Source organism: Anguilla anguilla, chromosome 3 (assembly GCF_013347855.1).
Source record: "Anguilla anguilla isolate fAngAng1 chromosome 3, fAngAng1.pri, whole genome shotgun sequence".
NCBI lineage: Eukaryota > Metazoa > Chordata > Actinopteri > Anguilliformes > Anguillidae > Anguilla > Anguilla anguilla.
In genome coordinates, this window is record NC_049203.1 from 36,758,788 (window position 1) to 36,778,315 (window position 19,528).

General features: G+C 38.4%; 1 protein-coding gene across 1 annotated transcript; it reads right to left on the minus strand.

Annotated features, from left to right (window-relative positions):
• Positions 1-1,880: 1,880 nt before the first annotated feature.
• On the minus strand, positions 1,881-8,322 carry LOC118222780 (nuclear receptor subfamily 4 group A member 2-like). The gene is made up of 8 exons (XM_035408615.1): positions 8,168-8,322; positions 7,429-7,527; positions 6,202-7,070; positions 5,435-5,564; positions 4,991-5,151; positions 4,251-4,453; positions 3,904-4,082; positions 1,881-3,784 (listed from the first exon to the last, which is right to left on the minus strand). Exons 3-8 carry the CDS (start codon positions 7,066-7,068, stop codon positions 3,528-3,530), a joined length of 1,797 nt encoding a protein of 598 aa, XP_035264506.1. The 5' UTR covers positions 7,069-7,070; positions 7,429-7,527; positions 8,168-8,322; the 3' UTR covers positions 1,881-3,527.
• Between the last annotated feature and the right edge of the window lie 11,206 nt (positions 8,323-19,528).

Genomic DNA, 19,528 nt, shown 5'->3' on the forward strand with positions numbered 1-19,528 from the left:
ACCAGCCAATGAGGAATTACCTATGGTGTATTTCTGCTGTTGTAATTTCCTCTCTTGAGCAGGACATGTGCTGTAACCTGCACCAGAATACGCAAGATATTCAGTTTTTAAAAACCTTCAAGCGCCTCATTAATGCGGCAAATATGAAACCCATCCGATATCTGTGCGACATATTTTATAAACAAATAAATCTAAAAATGACGATGAAAACGTTAAATCTAAAACAAAACTGTCCAAATTTTCTGTTTCGCACATTCATTTTTGTCGTTTGCAACAGTTCATACAAAAATCTAAATTTTAAAATTTGAAATCCTCGCAATCTGATTGGTCAGTTAGGTGAATAATTATACTTTACACGTAGGCTAAGCTAAAGGTTTCTCTACAGTACATATATAGTAATAGTGGAGCCTTGTCATTAAGACAAAACGTTACATCTTATTGTTCTAAAGTAAATTTGCTAAAGATTTCACTAAATTTTATTACCTCAACAGTCTTTGTCAGCCCAGTGTACAGGTGTTATTGCAATTTAGAGCACATGACTAGGCCCACCTAATTTCTTTCAGCATTAGTCATTAGGCACATATGCGCATTCCTGCTGTACATTTGGGGTCCTTATGAAACGTATTACGAAAATTAGATATAGATTCATGGTTAAGATAGTAAAGTAGCCTATACTGTAGCCTACCTATTAGGCCTATGGATCTTGAGGGAGCTACTTGAAATTTTTTTTTACAGTCCCGTTGTCGTACATACTCAAACATGGCTGTTTCACAAGTCATATTTGATAATATTAAACACCTAAAAGCACCATAATTTTGAATCCGAGAATCAAATAACATTGTATGGTTTCGCAGTGGGCTAAATTAGCATATGTGCAACTCCGATTTTTTAAATTCTTTTCAAATGAATTATTCCCGGCCCACACGCCGGCTACGCAGTGATGGTTTAGTTGAGTTTTCTTGTTTTCCGGTCCTATTGGGCAACAAAAACGCGCGCTTCAAGTTGCTTGTCGAGAAGCTCCACAAACAGAAATCGAAACAAGGCAACAAAAAAAATCCCATGTCATAATCGGAACTAAACTGCAAAATCTACAAAGCAGAACCTTCTATAACAATGTTCCAAGCGCATAACACATTTGCCTCTTTGCTATTGTCCAAAGTCCAAAATGTTCTCGACTCCATGGCTGGTTTTATCAGTCATTTTCTACCTCATGTGAAATTATAAAAATATTTTAAAATAATAATAAAATAAAAATATATAATGCATAAAAAATAATTTCACTCCACCCTTGACCAATTTTAAAAATCGCAATAAATACTTAATGCCAAACAGGACTAACAAGCCATTTGGCAATATAAATGATGGTCGGCTTACAGTGAGCCGATTACTTAAAAGTAGTTTTTCCGAACTTTTTATTTGCGCATTAACCTATGTAGTTTTATTTTTATATTAAATATCAAATTCGTGAATAACGGCACGAGTATAAATATAGAATAGCACTGGAAGGAACGAGCTATTTAAAAACATGAATTAATACATTTCGTTTTCTAATTACATTGATTATTATTGAATATTTTATCCAGCTAGTTTGTGGATAAATATTTTGCATTCTCCTTAAATGATGTGGTGGTCTTTTTAATACATATTATTTTTACGGCTCACATTCTCATTGTAAAAGAATGAAACATACATAAACATAAGTAAAACTTTAATATGACGCTCCTACACACGATACGGTCTACTGTTATATACTCTTGTTATTGTGCAAGCTCTATTTTTGTTCTTTTTATTGTATTTTAATTTTATTTGCTGTACCTTTTTTATGTTCTTATTGTTTCTGTGTGATACTGCTTATAGTGTGACATTGCTTGTTAGTCGCTCTGAATAAATATATCACCGTAGTAATAATACTAATGATAATAATAGTCATATGTACATACATACATACATACATACATACATACATACATTTTTTGGAAGTCCGACCCCTTCTTTGAGATTCTAGATATTTTATTTTGGAAGATTAGGCACCGGTTACAGTTTGTCGGATGTTTTTCTCCATAGATGTTCCTTATTTGGAATATGACACATTACTAATATGAAGTAAGTCATTCTATATAGCTTTTGCACTTACTTTCTTCTTTGATCATACGTATAGAAATTAGGCTAAAGTAACACAATCTAACTTTAAATGCATTTGCTTTCTCTTCTGTTCCTAGTAATGGACATTCATTAATTCGTGTTATTTAATTCACAGCAATCCCCAACTACAACAGCAAATTGGCCAACTAATAATAAGAAATGAAGCAAGTCAACTATTACATTTATAATATGTTTTATTGTAACTTGAACGATAGGGTTTCGGTTAAAATGAGCCTACAAAAAGCCGCTTGATATTTTGCCAGTCTGTTCTTTACAAGTACTCCAAAATGAAAAAAAAAAAAAAATGTTTAGGGCGCAAATATTATTTAACAGTTTTATTTGTAAACATTAAGTATTTCTTTCAAAAGGAGATATTTTCCCAGTTCGGCACCTAATGCATCGCAGCTCTGTAAAAAGGCAGTGGACTGCATTATGTACTGCACACATATTTATGAAATATACATTAAATACTGTTATAGATTTTTTTAAACGTCACTCAAGTAAAATAATATTAATCGACTAATTGCTCGGTTTCCGAGAAGACATAAAATAAAGACAAAGTGCCAGAAATAATCATGTAGCTCTCAAGATTATTTAAATTGCAGCATGCAAAATGTAGTTCTTGACAACTAAATAATAAATAGAAGATTTTATATTCAACAACAACAACGAAACATACAGCACATACAGACAAGGAATGCCGGACTGTTTTACAAACATCGAGTATGTCTTCTCGCTTATACAGATATATTTTCTTCACATTTGTGCAATACACAAAATTTGTCCAGAACTCCGAATCTTTATAAAATCTATCAGACTACATAGTGTCCGGAATATAATGTGTAGGACAGACATTATCTCCATTGCAAGTGTCTAAAGACATCCAACAACGTGCACTCCCTTTTTTGAAGACTTTCCTGTCTGTAATCCAGACAGAAACACACCGCCACAAACATAAACATAAGGGAAGTCAGTCATTTACGCGCTTCATACACCTCTTATAAACGGACGCATTGGACGCGTCACATAATTTATTATATATTAATATATAAATTGAATATATTACATTTAATGACGTATTTCCCAGACAACATATTTTGTTTGACAAATAGAAATACAGCTGTTGGAAAGTGCCTGACTATGTCAAGAACAGTCCCAGTTCAGTAACGCCGTTGCGGCCAATCTGTCCCCTAAAAAGGCCGCTCATTCACCAATAATATTAGAAGTGATAATGAAACAATACCATTCATTTGAATTCAGACTGGTCCTCCGCGTGAAATACTTTCTGAAATAGTGTGGAATCGCCTGAACACAAATGTCCCAGCTTTAACAAGCATATCTGCGGACGTTGTTTGATTTCGCTCGGAAATGCCATTGTCAATTATTTAAAAAGGCAATGTGTCTAGAAACAGTTTGTCAATTATTGCTGGTGGTGGAACCAAGTCTTCAAGCTTCAGGTAAAAGATACGCTGTAGACCTTGTGTGCATAGAGTGCGAAGTTCAGGGAGTTTCCCCAACAGTTTTGATAAGTAGTTTGGGCGAATCAGACCACCACAATTAAATGCCACTTGGTCTTTTAGACAATTTACAATCTTGTTTTGAAGATCTTCTACCCTCTTGGGCTCCTTTAGTCCATGTCTCTCTGTAATGAGAACATTTATTAAAGTCCCATTAGAAACGCGTTGGTAAATGTCAAAGACCTGTGGAACAAGTTGGCTGTAAGATTCAAAGGAGACAAATTAACTTAAATGTTCCTCTTACCTGTTACCATGGCAAGGGCAGCTATGCACGAGAACGATGAAATGTCTATATTCATGCTCTGGAGGTTGGAAGAAAACTCCACAATGGAGTCAATCCATTCCCCGAACCCTCGGACGCACTGGAGCCTGTGCAGAACCACTCCGTTGCAAAAAATGAGTTTACCTTCCGCTGGGTTGGACCTGAAATAAATAATTACAAAACGGTATGAACTGTAGCCAGAGTAAGACCTTAAGATTAAAAAAAAAAAACTCATTAGGCTACATAAGAGGTGAATTGTGTTCGACGGGGTGCTTTTATTTATTTCTTTTTACTGTTCTTGAAGTCAATAGACAATATCAAGAGCTTACCTATATGCCAGTCGTAGAACAAAAAGTTCCAGGAAAGCGGATTCAAAGAGGAGATCCTGGTCGTGTTTGGGGAGATCAGCAAACCCCGGCATCTTTTCCGCCCAACCTCGGATAATCTCCATGGATCCCGTCAGGAGATCATAGAATTGTTGGATGTGCTGGGTGTCATCTCCAGTCATTTGGTAGTCAGGGTTAGCCTGGAACTGGAATTTAATTTAAACATCACTTAATGAGGTCCTCTAAAATATATAACCCGTGAAATTACCAAGCCATTTTCTTGAAGGGGAGTCAGGGTTTAAAAAAAAAGAAAAAATCAATTAAATCCTCTTTGGGCATTATTAGGCTGGCTGTTTCAAGGCAACATAATTTCAAGTACGATGTTAAACAATCTGAAATGCCCACTTCGGAACAAAGCGGAAGACAATATAATTGTAGGCTACATTCCTGGTGCCCATTATTTGCTATAGGGTAAATATTTAAGTGTTAGGTTATCTTAACGGCAGATACACAGGGACCACTTATTAGACATTAATAGTAACATTTTAACATTCTCAGTAGCCTACTTCTATTTTTGCATATTAAAATAGTTAGTTTTCGCACAAAGTTATGCCAGTAGGCCATTGGTGTTTTCCGAGTTCGTCTCTTCAAACTAGGTTTAAATAAACACAAATGCTGTTTATAGTAGCCTTGTCAGAAACACGATCAAACAGAAGAGGATCTGGCGTATTAACCCGACTTACTTTTGAGTAGTCCAAGCCTGACATAGATGGATTTGATTCCACGTGGGCCCTCACTAGAGCGCCAATGAGACTAACTGGCGAGGGAGGTTGGGGCTCCTGAGGACTTTTAGGTTTAGATGGGAGACGACCTCTGCGACCCTTTAAACTGGCAGTCCGAACGACTGAAATAAAAGAATAAAAAATAAAAAAAACATGTAGGCTATGCTATTGTTAGGTAGGCCAACTATCAAGTTCTGTACGCTTTAACACAGTGGCGGTATCCGTTTGCTTAAGCATAAGTTAGCCAATGAAGATTTAGGCTGCCTTACTTTCATTTCGTGGGGCATACGATAGGCTACATTAATCAAATATGACATGATATTTTCCCATTAACATGTATCGCAAAAACGACAGATATGTCTATTTGAGGTCAATGTAGAAATTGCAACTAAAAATAAGTCTTACCTTCTTTCACCATCCCAACAACAAGGCACTTTTGGAAACGACAATATTGGCATCTGTTTCTGCGCCGTTTATCAACTGGACAGTTTTTGTTAGCCAAACACACATATTTGGCATTTTTCTGAACAGTGCGCTGCAATAAATAAATAAATAAATAAATAAGACAAGATAAAACTTTTAAAATAACAGAGGTGCTATATAAAGCCACACATGCGCAACAGAATCCAACCAAACAGGAGCACACAGCTTCGATTTTGTAAGGTTAAAATAATAAAATGTATGGGATAGTAAGTATGCCCGACATTTTATATTCAAGTAGCGGGGGCAGTAGCCATTCAGTAAATACAAATTCGTGTGCGTTCATATTTTTACCTTCCACTGAGACCATGTCTATTTGAAGTGATAAGCTTATTCAATCGGTTTTGTGAAATGAACAGACCACTTAATTTTACCACTGGGAATTTTGTTCCACTTGGTTAGCCAAGACACGGTTCTCTGTTCAAGCCAAATTATTTCTGATGGAAAGCGCTATCAAAAACGTACTCAGGTCCGCAATTATACACTATGGTTATATTTATCAGCCTAACTACAACAAATAAAATAATTAAACAACAAATTAGACACAGTTGGCTTTCGGCACATACGCATATCAGGTTTTGATAGTTTTTTTAATGAAAGGTTGTACAATTTCCTGTTTTCAGTGTTTCCTTTTTGTAATAATTTGTTTTCAGATACTAACAGTGATTTGTAACTGACAGCCAGGTGCCTACCTTAAAGAATCCTTTGCAGCCCTCGCAGGTACGGACTCCATAATGTTGGCACGCGGCATTGTCCCCGCAAACAGCGCACAGCCCCTCGTTAGAAGGCGATCCTCTCGGTTGAGGTGATGGAATTTGGCTGTCCATTAACTGGTGTCCATGTCCAAAATGAAGGGGGTGAGGAAATCCTATTCCTGCCTGCTTTCTGATAGCACTGGGCACACTGAAACTCTGACTGTCAAGGCCCCGATGAGCTCCTGGGCTATCAGAGTTAATTGACACGTGAAGAGGTCCGTCAAATCTCATCTGGCAACTGGACACTGGGGTTCCAGGAGGAGACTGTTTGAAGGAGAAAAACGATAGCCTGGACACCGGATTCTTGCGCTGTTCTATGATGTGTGTAGTCGCTACATAGTTCTGATGGAAACTGTGAATGGACCCAGAGTCATCCCACATATGGCTGGGCTGAACCTGGAAGTTTGCTGTTGCTGGAGTGTGGGGCGAAGACGACTTGTAGTATAATGGCCCAGAATGGGACAACATCTCTTCAGACTGAGATGGCAGATGACTCTGTTGGTGGTAGCCGTGCACATGGATATCCTCCACTTTGATGGAGGACTGTTCTCCAGAATGGGGCATCTGATACAGGCAAGGGGGCTTCACGTCGTAACTGCTGTTGTAGTTGTCCATGAACGTGCTGAAACTTGGAAGAGAGGTGGTGGCTGTGATCTCGGTGTTGGTTAGGTCCATGCTAAACTTAACAAACTCGGGCGTTAGGAAATCACAGCTGTACTCTCCAGTGGTGTGGTAGCTGTAGCTCTGAGAAGCGGGACTCGCTCCTTGCGGTGATGACCCATACTGAGCCTGAACGCAGGGCATGGCTGAAAATGAAAGTGGCATAATGATCATATGTTCATATTGCATAAAAAGCAACCTTTGAACAAGTCACACCACACAAATACATAAAACATGGTACTGTTAATGTAGTAATGGACTATTATAACCATACTGATATCTGCATTCAGCCAAATATATATGCAAATAAATTCCAAAGATGTATTGGCAATAAACACATGACATGTCAAGAGTAGAAGTATCACATATATAAACAAAAATGTAATCGACACAAGGGCATGGCCCTCTTCATGGCAAAATATTTTACTTTTTGATTAAAAGAAAAGTATATGTCAAAAATGTAACACTTTAACTTGCCCTGAGAAAAAAATAATATGTCCATACCTTCAACCAAGTGATTATTTTTCGTGACACTTGGATAGTGCTATTGGAGGTTGTTTATGGGTCAGTTTTAAGAGAGCAGCTCTCCTTAGCAATCTCCAACTAGAAAATGAAAAGAAAACACGAAACTGGAGGCTTTGTATGGGCTACTGTCACCGTCAATTAGCTAAACTTTTCCTTCTGCACGTAAGAGATAGCCTACACTCAGATCAGCAGCCTGGCTTTTAATATAAAAGTCAAATTATCTTTAAAAAAAATATGCAGTATTATTTAGTGTATGGAAAGAGTAGGCTACAACGCAAAGTTCTGTTAAGTTAAACCTGTTTCAATATGAAACGCAACATTTTCTAATTTATGTTGCGCTTAGTTCTAATAGTTTAATGAAATTGGCAGTAATAATACAGTTACCTACAACTAATATAGTTTGTTTTAGTTTATCAGGTAATTCAATATGGGGAAAAAATAGCGATTTAAACTGTATCAATCAATTCATAACAAATAGTTCACGTCAGCAATGTTATAGTTTACAGCAGTTGCTTACATTGTATATTAGGCTGTTGTACAAGTAGGCTATGACCAATCAATGCTGCAAATTCGACTTCTCTCAACTACTGCCCGAAGCATAATTGAAGACTTGTAGGCACCACCGGCAAAAATTCTGTCAAGCAAAAACCATGCTGAACCGTGGTGATCTAGTGATTCTGGACTTTTCAAGCCACAATGAAATGAATGAATTCAGTACCTTATATTGCCATCAAAAACGCCACTGACAATCCACGAAGATGCAGCAAATATCGTATTCTTCAATACACGCGTATAAAAACGCGCAGAGCTTATGCCCCAAAAAGTGTAACCAACAGAAGAAGACCGCCTTATTGCGTACAGCACCATATGCTGTATCGGTACAGACTGGCATTGTTTCTAATGTGCCTTTGTTTATGTGAGCTGCGAATACCTCAACCCACGTGTCTGAAAATGTTACGTCATCAGTACCGTCAATGATCAGCACCAATCCCTTTCACCGAGGGACTGGCTTTCTCAGTTCTGCCGGCCAGTTCTTTGGCACACAGTAACATGGAAACGGGTTGACTGCCGTGGAACCCAACCCTTCTTTCAAATAGTGTCATTTATATTTGTGGATAGATCGCCGAAATATGTGCACATGTAAGTTAAGATATATTCTGCATTTTAACATTGTGATGTCTATATTCATTTTGCACACCTAATAGCATGTCACTCCCTTGCGTTTCAGCATACCCAGCAGCCAGGTACGAAGAACAAAGTAAGTTCCAAAAAGTCTTTATTGGTCACAGTAGAGCATGATACTCATCACAATTCTTAGGCCCATACAAAGAAGACATAGTCCAAGTAAATTTTATGATGTACTTTTTTTTCAAGCCATTTCAAAAAAAAATAAAAAAATTGGCGGTTCATTCGTAGAGGTTAACATCTTCTACGTAATTGTACTTGCATCTGCACAAATGTATGACGAACGTTCTCGAGTGAGCTATAAAACATGTCACAGAAATTTGTCTTGTAGGCCTAATAGTCCATCTCGATGTTGCTATCGTTTAAACACCTATGTTGTATTGGTCACAGAAAAGTATTTCCTCACACACACACACGAATATGTGTCTGTTATTTTTGGTAAATGTCTAACAATCTGGGATCAAATATTATTCTGTTATTATTTCGTTTTCACAGACCGGGCTGCTTTCCACGTGTTCCGAGTTAGGCACAAGGGTGAGGGTCCATAGTATACCTTTTTTATTACTGCCGTCATTTACTGAGCTGCTTGGGTTGTGAGGGCACACAGGAGCCGTGCTGCCTTCAGTGAACGATTTCTTCAAGGGATGGGACGGGAAGGGGAAAAGCGATCGGAGATGGCAGAATGGTAGTGACGCAGAATACGCTGTTTTGACGCACCTGACGGCCTGTGCCAGATATAGCTACGTAGTCCTTTCTTGTCTGCTGTTAGTTCCTATTATTATAACTGTTTGAGTATGTTACTGATCTGAAAATTGTATCGCTGGCTGTCGGAAACAGAGTAAAGAAACATGGGGCTATTTTTAAAGTAAGAATGACTTTTATACATCTTACTCTTAAGAGATTATGATAAGGTTACACCCAGCCTGATTACAATAGTACTATTTTCCATTATACCTGTGAAAGATACAGAAGAAAAACACCCCTCGATCCAAAACTAAAGTACTTGGAATTGTGCACGAAAAAATAATGAAACATAATTAGAAAGTAGATCTTTCAAAATGGTGCACTTATTTGTCGTTTCCATATAGACATGAGTAAATGGTGCACTTATTATTTGCTTCCATATAGACAAGAGTAAATATATATTTGAAATAATTTCTACTGCTATTTTTTAAACTAATTTAACTCGTATCATAAACACAAAGGCTGTTTTTAATATTGGGAAACACTAATTTGGGTTAAACACATATGCATGGTCTATGAAATGCAGAACCATACAATGATACAATATATATTCTTTTGAAGGGCTTTTTACTCAAGCTCCTGTCCTAGAGGGATAAAATGTCTGTAGGTTTTTATGGTTCCTTTCAATTCAGTAGCCAATTTAGGCTTGAAACCAAGGTGTGTGGATTTAGTGCCCTGTATTGAAAACATCAATGAGAGGGTGAACTTAAAGCAAGTTACATGTGCTGCACATATACATGCAGTAATACAAAATAATCTAATTCTAGAAAAGTTACAAAAGTTAATACAAATTAGGCAGTCAAAGTCCTTTCCCAGGTAATAAAACAACAATTTTATTTGTGAATTGCCTTTGGATATTATACACAGAAGAATGAGGAAATAGACACACTTTTAAAAGCATTATGGAATTTAAGAAAAGGGTTTTCAAACTATTGGGGCGGCCGCATGTATGATGGGTTTTTTTTCCGACCATAATTTGAACCCCTGACTTTATGCTGTTAATTGTCATAATAGACACTTTTTATATTTTAATGGGCTGATGATTTAGCCCGATAGGGCCACATTTTTATCATAAATGTCAGTCCCGGGAAGAGTGTCATATTTATATCTCATCATTTGAAATCAGTCTGAGCAACTCATGCTTTCATTTTCTGCAATGTGCCATATCACACATGATATTGTTAGAATGAGGTTGCATTTTTAATGAATTAAACTGTAGGCTGAAAATTGAAATCAGTGATGTCCTAATTGCTGGAGTTATGGAAACTAGGACACTGACACTTCCATGTGTGGGAAACGAAGATTTCAAAGAATTAGTCAGATTTTATGAAATGAATGCATTCAAGGACATAATTAGGGGCTTAATTCATTGAACATTTATCCTTAACATTTTACTAACAGTTAAAAGCGTGTCTGCTTTTCTTCAGTTTGTTGAGTAAAAAAAAAAAAAACTCACGCACGACACTGAGATTGTGAATAAAACAATAATACTAAGATAAATTAGGAAGTAGACACACTTTTAAAAGCGTAACAGAATGCAGTGAAATATGGGACCTGTGGCCACTAAACACATATCATTACAAATCCAATGTGCTGGAGTACATAGCAAAAACAACAAAAGTCCAAAACTAGAAAATGATTGACTGGCCATGTCATTCACCCAAACGGAATCCAATTGAAAATGTGTTTCTTATGCTGATGAGAAAACATAAGGTAACTAACCCCAGTAACAAGCAGGAGCTGAAGATGGCTGCAGTACAGGCCTGGCAGGGCATCACGAGAGAAGATACTCAGCACATGGTGATGTCTATGGGTCATGGACATCAAGCAGTCATTGCATGCAAAGGATATGCAACAAAGTACTAAATATGACTACTTTCATTACATAACATTAATATGTCCCAAAAATTATGCCCTGCATAAAAAGTACTGTAATTTCTTCATGATGAAAACAAAGTGTGTAAAATATCCTTTAATAAAATCAGAGAATATGCTTTTTAACCACATTTGTTTTATTACAAATCTAAAATTGTGGAGTATAGATCCAAATCACATGGCAGCAACTCAATGCATTTAGGCATGTAGACATGGTCAAGACAATCTGCTGAAGTTCAAACCAAGCATCAGAATGGGAAAGAAAGGTGATTTAAGTGACTTTGAATGTGGTATGGTTGTTGGTGCAAGACGGGCTGGTTTGATTATTTCAGAAACTGCTGATCTACTGGGATTTTCACGCACAACCATCTATAGGGTTTACAGAGAATGGTCCAAAAAAGAGAAAATATCCAGTGAGCGGCAGTTCTCTGGGCGAAAATGCCTTGTTGATGGCAGAGGTCAGAGGAGAATGACCAGGCTGGTTCAAGCTGATAGAAAGGCAACAGTAACTCAAATAACCACTCGTTACAACCGAGGTATGCAGAAGAGCATCTCTGAATGCACAACACGTCGAACCTTGAAACAGATGGGCTAGAGCAGCAGAACACCACACCGGGTGCCACTCCTGTCAGCTAAGAACAGGAAACTGAGGCTACAATTGGCACGGGCTCACCAAAATTGGACAATAGAAAATTGGAAAAACGTTGGCTGGTCTGATGAGTCTCGATTTCTGCTGCGACATTCAGATGGTAGGGTCAGAATTTGGCGCAAACAACATGAAAGCATGGATCCATCCTGCCTTGTATCAACGGTTCAGGCTGGTGGTGGTGGTGTAATGGTGTGGGGGATATTTTCTTGGCACACTTTGGGCCCCTTAGTACCAATTGAGCATTGTTTAAACACCACAGCCTACCTGAATATTGTTGCTGACCATGTCCATCCCTTTATGACCACTGTGTACCCATCTTCTAATGGCTACTTCCAGCAGGATAATGCGCCATGTCAAAAAGCTCAAATCATCTCAAACTGGTTTCTTGAACATGACAGTGAGTTCACTGTACTCAAACGCCCTCCACAGTCACCAGATCTCAATCCAATAGAGCGCCTTTGGGATGTGGTGGAACGGGAGATTCGCATCATGGATGTGCAGCCGACAAATCTGCAGCAACTGCTTGATGCTATCATGATAATATGGACCAAAATCTCTGAGGTCATACATCTATATGGCATTACTGTGCTTCATTGTGCATAAAAAGCTAAACATGGTATGCTTAAAGTAAGCCATTAGTCATCATTCAAGTAATACTCACTTATCTTTCCATGTGATGTAATTTAGAGGTTTTCATATCAGTGCGTCAACATGCATTGTAAAAGAATTGTTTTCATAATGTTTTACACTGGCTTTCTCAGTGATGAACCAGTATTAATTGATTCATTCTGAATGTGTGATTTATTAAGGTATTTATGTGTAATATGTTTAATCTACTGTTATTCATTTACCAATTACAATTAAGAGTTTATGATATAATTAAGCAATTTAATTGACATTGCACAGTTGAATTACTATGAACCTTATTTATATGCATATTTTAATTGCCAACCATTAGAGGGGAGGGTGCTAATCAAGTGCAATCAGATCTGAGCAGTTATTTCCTAAGAAGGAAATGATGGACTACTCGGGGAAAATGTGCTTCAAAGCCATCGTATGAGATTCTTGGGAGGCTTTTTCTTTGCATCTGAGTAAATTCCCACTCATCAGATTTGGAAAAAAAAGTACTAGTATATTATGCATACTTGGAGCTGTGCAAAGTTGTGTTTGCAAAGTTTCCTTTACATCACAAACGCGCATCATTTTTATTGTCAGATTATTTGTAGTTGTGGATAATTACTCCTCAGTATCCATTTTTGAATTCTTATAACATTCACAATGCAAAGATCTGTAAAGTGGACAGTGCATCGTGAAAAATAAAGCACTAACTTTCTGAAGATTGTTTACTAGCTTTGACCACGGCATAACATGGAATTAGTGGAGGGTTTCACTACTTTACAAATAGCCTGTTGGTTTTTAATTGAACCCTGTTTCATAATTTAGGCTGCAACACAAGGGAATGAAGACATGATCTCCAATAAAATATGCATAAGAGATTCCCTACAGACAATGTTACCTCAGACAATTATGTAATTGCAGATGAAAAGACCCGCTACACGGCCTTTTGAGAATCAGAATCTCTATTTACAAAATGTACTCAGTACACAGGATATTGCTTTGACAGGTTAGCATTGGACAAGTACATGTACAAGGTCAGCACACAACATAAAACATTAAGCATTGCCTACGACTAAGTGTATGTCCATTGCACAGTAGCCATTCATTGCATGTAGGAAGGGTAGTTCACAATGTCCATTGGGTGAGGGGTTATTGCACAGAATGAGCACATTGTGTCCATTGGGACAGGGGATCATTGACATGGACTGCTTGGTTTCGTAGTGCAACTGCTTTGGGGAAGGAACTGTTTAAGTGACATGTGGTGTGAGTCTTGATAGCACAGTGGCACTTCCCAGAAGAAAGGTTCTGAAAAAGGTGGTTGGCTGGTTGTGACGGGGTCATTGGTGATTTTCCCCACCCTCCTCTTGGCCCTAGTGTTGCGCAGTTCCTTGAAGGAGGACAGCTGCTGACCAGCTTTTCTGCCATTCGGACGATGCGCTGGATATTGATCTTGTCGCGGGCACTAACTGAACTGAACCGCACGGTTATCGATGAGCTGAGGATGCTGTCTGTGAATGACCTGTAGAATTGAGTCAGGACGGGTTGCAAGGTGTTGAGCCTTTTCAGTTCACACAGGAAGAACATCCTCTGCTGGGCTTTTTGATGATATTTCTTTCCCACTTGAGGGTGCTGGAGATGGTGGTACCCAGGAATTTAGCAGATTCCACCACCTTCACATCCAGTGGAGTCAGCTTTCTGCCCAGCGGCTCCAGTCTGACTGTATTAGATGCAGAACTGTAATCTACAAACAGAACCCTAACATACGAACCCAGGTCCAGGTTGTTGAGGACAAGGTGTAGACTCTGGTTGACCGTGTCATCCACTGATCTTCTTGCCTTATATGCAAATTGTAGTGGGTTCAGAAGGGAGGAGGTAGTGGTCATGAGGTGGACAGGACCAGCCATTCAAAACATTTCATGACTTCCTTTGGGATGGGAACAATTGCAGAGGTCTTGAAGTGTGCCAGTACCTTGTGCAGGGCTATAGAGTTGTTGAAAATGGTAGTGAAAACTGCTGAGTGCAGTGTTTCAAAGTGCCAAGTGAAATTCCGTCAGACCCTCGTTCTTTTATGGGGTTCTGCAGATTGAATAGCCTTTGAATGTCTATTTCCTCAATAAGGGGGTTTGACTGATAATAGTGCTGCTTTCAGTCAGTGAATGGACCCAGGGCTGAGAGCAGAGGTAGGGAGAGGACCTTGCTAAGTGAGGTGGGGAGGTATTGGTCCTTTTGTCTTTCAAAGACACAAGTTATTGTTAATAAAAAAGCACAGACCTCCACAGACTTCCTGCTCAGCTCCTTGCGCAGTAAACTCTGATCAGCTGGTAACACGATGGAAGGTCTGGGCACCATTTTGGGATCAAAAGCTCAGACTGACATCATAATCACATGATCATGGACAGACTGATCACATGGAATGCGGACTTCCTGTAGACACCTGTAGAATGTGCCTTCCCGTACATCCTCATTGCCATTCTTCTCTTTGCTGCTCAACAAAAGAGAGCTACAGAAAGCATGGCCTCAAGGCACAGGCCTAAAGAAAGCTAAGACCTGCCTGTAAAGGAACACATGGAGAGTGTATAGCCTGCGCAGTTAACATATATACTGTATTACTTACATTACGTTATAGCCCGCCTTCCTTTTAACCAAGATCTGTCCATGCAATCTCCTGCTCTAACCTATACTCATTTGATATGTGATTGATTGATTGATTGATTGATATGTGGCCTGGTATATTTAGAATGTGAAGGTGCACAAACATTAGCGAGACATAGCTAGTTAATTTCAGTAGCTCTTTGTACACACCATTCCCCTACTATCCAGGCCATATTTAGCTAGCACCACATACTAAAATCTGATTCATATTTCGCTACAGGACAGAGGAGCTTTTGTCACCTGCACCACGTGTGCTGGTGAACACATGACTAGACACACAACACTAGTCCCCTTTCATTTCCTCTCTTATGTAGCCTTTTAGGATTTTAATGTAGATGTTTAGAAGTTCTTTTTTATTAAACCTCATCATCGGTCTGATTATTATTTGAATACATGCTTAAGCCTTAAGCCTTAAGTTCTATGAGCCTACCTCATAGAACTTACACAAGTTACATCATTGGTTATTATTTTAATATTTAACATGGAAACTCATTTATATTTCTGAAATCCAAATAAAATATACCCAAACTTTAGACAGTTCTACTTTTGGCGTTTTCACCGAGTTTAACATTAGCTAGTCCGTGTGCACAATGCTAGTACAGACGCCTCCAAAATTATGCACCAAAATCTGCATTGCAATACGGTCCGGTAGGTGACATTACCGGTCATATAGAAACGAGTGTAAGATAATGACTTCTTCTCACCAGGTACATTCATTTTCTTTCAATCAAAATGGTTCACATTCATCATTGCGCTTATACTGATAACTACAGTGGGTAGCACTGTTGCCTCACAGCAAGAAGGTCCTGGGTTCGAGTTCTGATCTGGCCCTTTCTGTGTAGAGTTTGTATGTTCCCCCTTTGTCCGCATGGGTTTTGTCCGGGTACTCCAGTTTCCTCCCACAGCACAAAGACATGCAGGTAGGCTAATTGGAGACTCTAAATTTCCCCTAGGTATGAGTGTGTGAGTGAATGGTGAGTGAATGGTGTGTGTGCCCTGCGATAGATTGGCGGGCTGTCCAGGGTGTATTCCTGCCTCTCACCCAATGCATGCTGGGATAGGCTCCAGCACCACCCGCGACCATGCCAAGGATAAGTGGGTATAGATAATGGATGGATGTATAGCCCTCAGACCTGGGTCAAATACAAATACGTATTTGTATTTGAAAATGTAGTTAAATACATATTTAATACCATAAGCAATGTGTGGTATTACGCACAGCTATTTTTGAATGTGCCCAGGTGTCACAAATGCGCATATATTTCACAAATGGATTGTCCAAGACAATTTATGAATACTCCATCTCAAAGTCTGAGTTTGCCATCCCCTCCATGCAAAGACATTTACGGACATTTAGGCTACTGTCTGTTAGAGGCAGCGCATGGGTTATTTAAAATTGCCAACATAGGCTACCCTTGCCCATAATCCAAATTCAACCCCTAGCCCCTAGTAGTTCCCCTGGAGTGCCCTCAGTATTATAACTCGCTGACATCACATCAAGGGCCACTCACAACAAACTCTGGGATACCCCCTGCAGTTTGAAGCCTACATTGTTGCTGGCTCACTCATTTCTGTTGTCTATCACAGAAATATTTCAAAATTGTATTTGTATTTTAATGTATTTTTAAAAGGCTCTAAATGCTAAAGTATTTGGTTTCCCATTAAAGTATTTATTTAAAGGAATGTAATTTTTACATAATATTTTGGAAAGTATTTGGTTTTCCATGAAATAATTTAAATAAATCAAATACAAAGTATTTCATTTGTAAATGTATTTGAAAATACTTCAAATATGTATTAACTACATTTTCAAATACAAATACAAATACAAATACATATTTGCATTTGACCCAGGTCTGAACAGAGCATTTTTGTATGCTGAAAACATGTTTTTCTTCAGATTAAAAATTACATTTGAAGTAGTTAAAAGAACTACCTGTAGTTGTCAAGAATTCAAGATACTGACGGTTCTAGTGTTACAGAGATTTATTGTAAAATTCAAGAAGCACCAAAACTAATCCTGGATTAAAGATAAGATACTTAGGCCTAATTGGGAATGTTATGTTTTGTCACCAGAAAGAAAAAGTTATTTACTGACAGAATGCTCACAATTAGCTAGGCCTTTCTGTCTATAAAATTATGAATAATAGCCTTAGGAAATGTGATGTGTGTGGCTTTCAGTTTGTCAAACATGACGAGACTCTTCCATCACTTGTATCCTGGCCCTCTGAACTATGTTCTCTGCAAGGAGCATTCATGTCCACACCCATTCATGATTAAATTATTTGTTTTCCACTGAAAACTGCTCCTATTATTCATTCTCATTACAAATGTGTACTAATTACAAGCTGGTAAGTTAGCTACCTAAACTAGCCAACTACTTACATTGATAATTAGTTTTGTCATTAAAGGCATACTGTGCAGGATTTTTGAGCTTTGAAGTGGACCTTACAAAGAAGTCTCCTACTCCAGCTGCAATGTTGCCCACTCACCCACTGAACTGTTCATTGCATCCACCCCACTTACTCGGACCGGACATTAAGCCTTGTACAGCTACCTTTGTACCTTGCATGGTTTCCTTTTGCCATTAGTGTGTGAGTGTGCATGAATGGATGAATGAGGGGCATTCATTAAAAAGCACTTTGACGTATGGCAACCCTAGCTGGACAGCTACAAGTAACGTTACTTACAGGTTCTACAGAAAACAGTCCAACTCAACATTACTTTTCATCCCCTTGGCGAATTTCAGCTAATGCTACAGAGGAAAAGCAATTCCACGGTTAGCTCTAGTTCTTCAAAGAGCCTTTTTTTGGCTTGTATTTTTGCTTCGCTGTATCTGAGCCATTACAGCGGCTAGCTAACTAGCAACCAACCCTCTGCTCCTCTGTAGCCACACCCACCCCGTCCCACGCCCAGAAATGTCCCAAATAGATTTTAGAATAACAAATACAGGTAAAGGTGCATGAATCGGGCAGAAGTACATAAAGGCAGCGATTCTCAGTGCATCATAGATATGCCTTGGCATGGTTATTTTCAAGGTAAGAATCCTGTATATTATGCCTTTAAACAAACCCGCAAAGTCATTGCCTGAATCATCCAGACCCTGAGTCACTGCAATATTGTTTTCTTGCATGTATACATTCCATGCCTGCTCATTTTTAGCTCAGGCCAAATCATTTAACTGTTTGTTATTATGGCTGAAATATAACTATTTTGGTGTGACAGATAATCTTACAATGGTGGGCCACCACAGTAAAATGCATACTGTAGCTAGGCTATAGGAAATACTGACATTGGATGTTCATCATCTGGATATATAAAATGTCAGTTTGAACTAGTTAAAATACAATTCTTGTTAAAATACAATTCTTGATATCAAGAATTTATATTTTTTCTAGTTTAAGTTCAATTTTTAATATCAAAAATGAAAAGCTCCATTGAAATGAATTGGTGTGGTTAGATGCACCAAACAGCAGAAGAATCTGATTGGCGTAGGAACGCCTTTAGTCTATGCCTTTAGACTACCTGGTGCTAGTGCAACGCCATTAATTTACTGATATCTTGCTTATCTGACTCAAAAATAATGTTTGAATCTTTAATCCGTGCTAACAGTTTTACAAAGAAGGAGACAGCAACTGATCCGCTGGTAGTGTGGCTCTATATGGATCACTATCCATCTTGGCAGATGCGGACGTGCCTCTGGCATGTGTAGCCTGCATAAATACAATTGTGTATCTTGCTACAGCACTAGAGTATAAGTAAGTGACTACGAGGTGCAGATATCCTGAGTCCTATGTGTATATTAGGACCTTAAAACTGCTAGGTGTGCAGTGGTAAGGGTCAAAGAGGAATGGCAAGATAAAGTCAAGATTATTGTACAGTGTAAATCATTAAATTAAATCAATGTAAATTACAGTGTAATTATCTGATTTTTGTTTATTAAGCACTGCTTGTTCAAGGGTTTTGGACAGAAAAGGTAGAAGCAATACAGGATGATAGTTCTTGACATCAGAGGGGTCTAGTCTAGAGCAGCTATTTACAGCTGCACTAGACGACCATAAAATAATCATCCTCTGAAGTTTTTCGGTAGCCGAGTCATTTTTAGTATTTTCTTTTGCCTACTTAACTAAATAATTAGTTGGCAGAAAGCGTAATCACCTTGCTATATTTGGTAGTCCAGTAGCCTTGCTAAAACAGTTGGCAACTACCAAGCCATTTGACTAGCTAGCTAACCCAAACTGGCAAATATTCTATCTGTCAAACGTGTCAGTCGTGTACATTCCGTAAATGTCTACCTGGGCCATGGTTCACGCATGTGACAAAGCTACTATAATCCCGATTTTGGGATAAACACTG

Bases quoted from the DNA above. Each gene is read 5' to 3' on its own strand.
- LOC118222780 (XM_035408615.1), bottom strand. From the start codon at position 7,068: ATGCCCTGCGTTCAGGCTCAGTATGGGTCATCACCGCAAGGAGCGAGT. The intron at 5,565-6,201 runs GTAGGCACCTGG...TATTTATTGCAG, and splicing joins GCTGCAAAGGATTCTTTAAG to CGCACTGTTCAGAAAAATGC. The intron at 5,152-5,434 runs GTAAGACTTATT...CTTTTATTTCAG, and splicing joins TGTTGGGATGGTGAAAGAAG to TCGTTCGGACTGCCAGTTTA.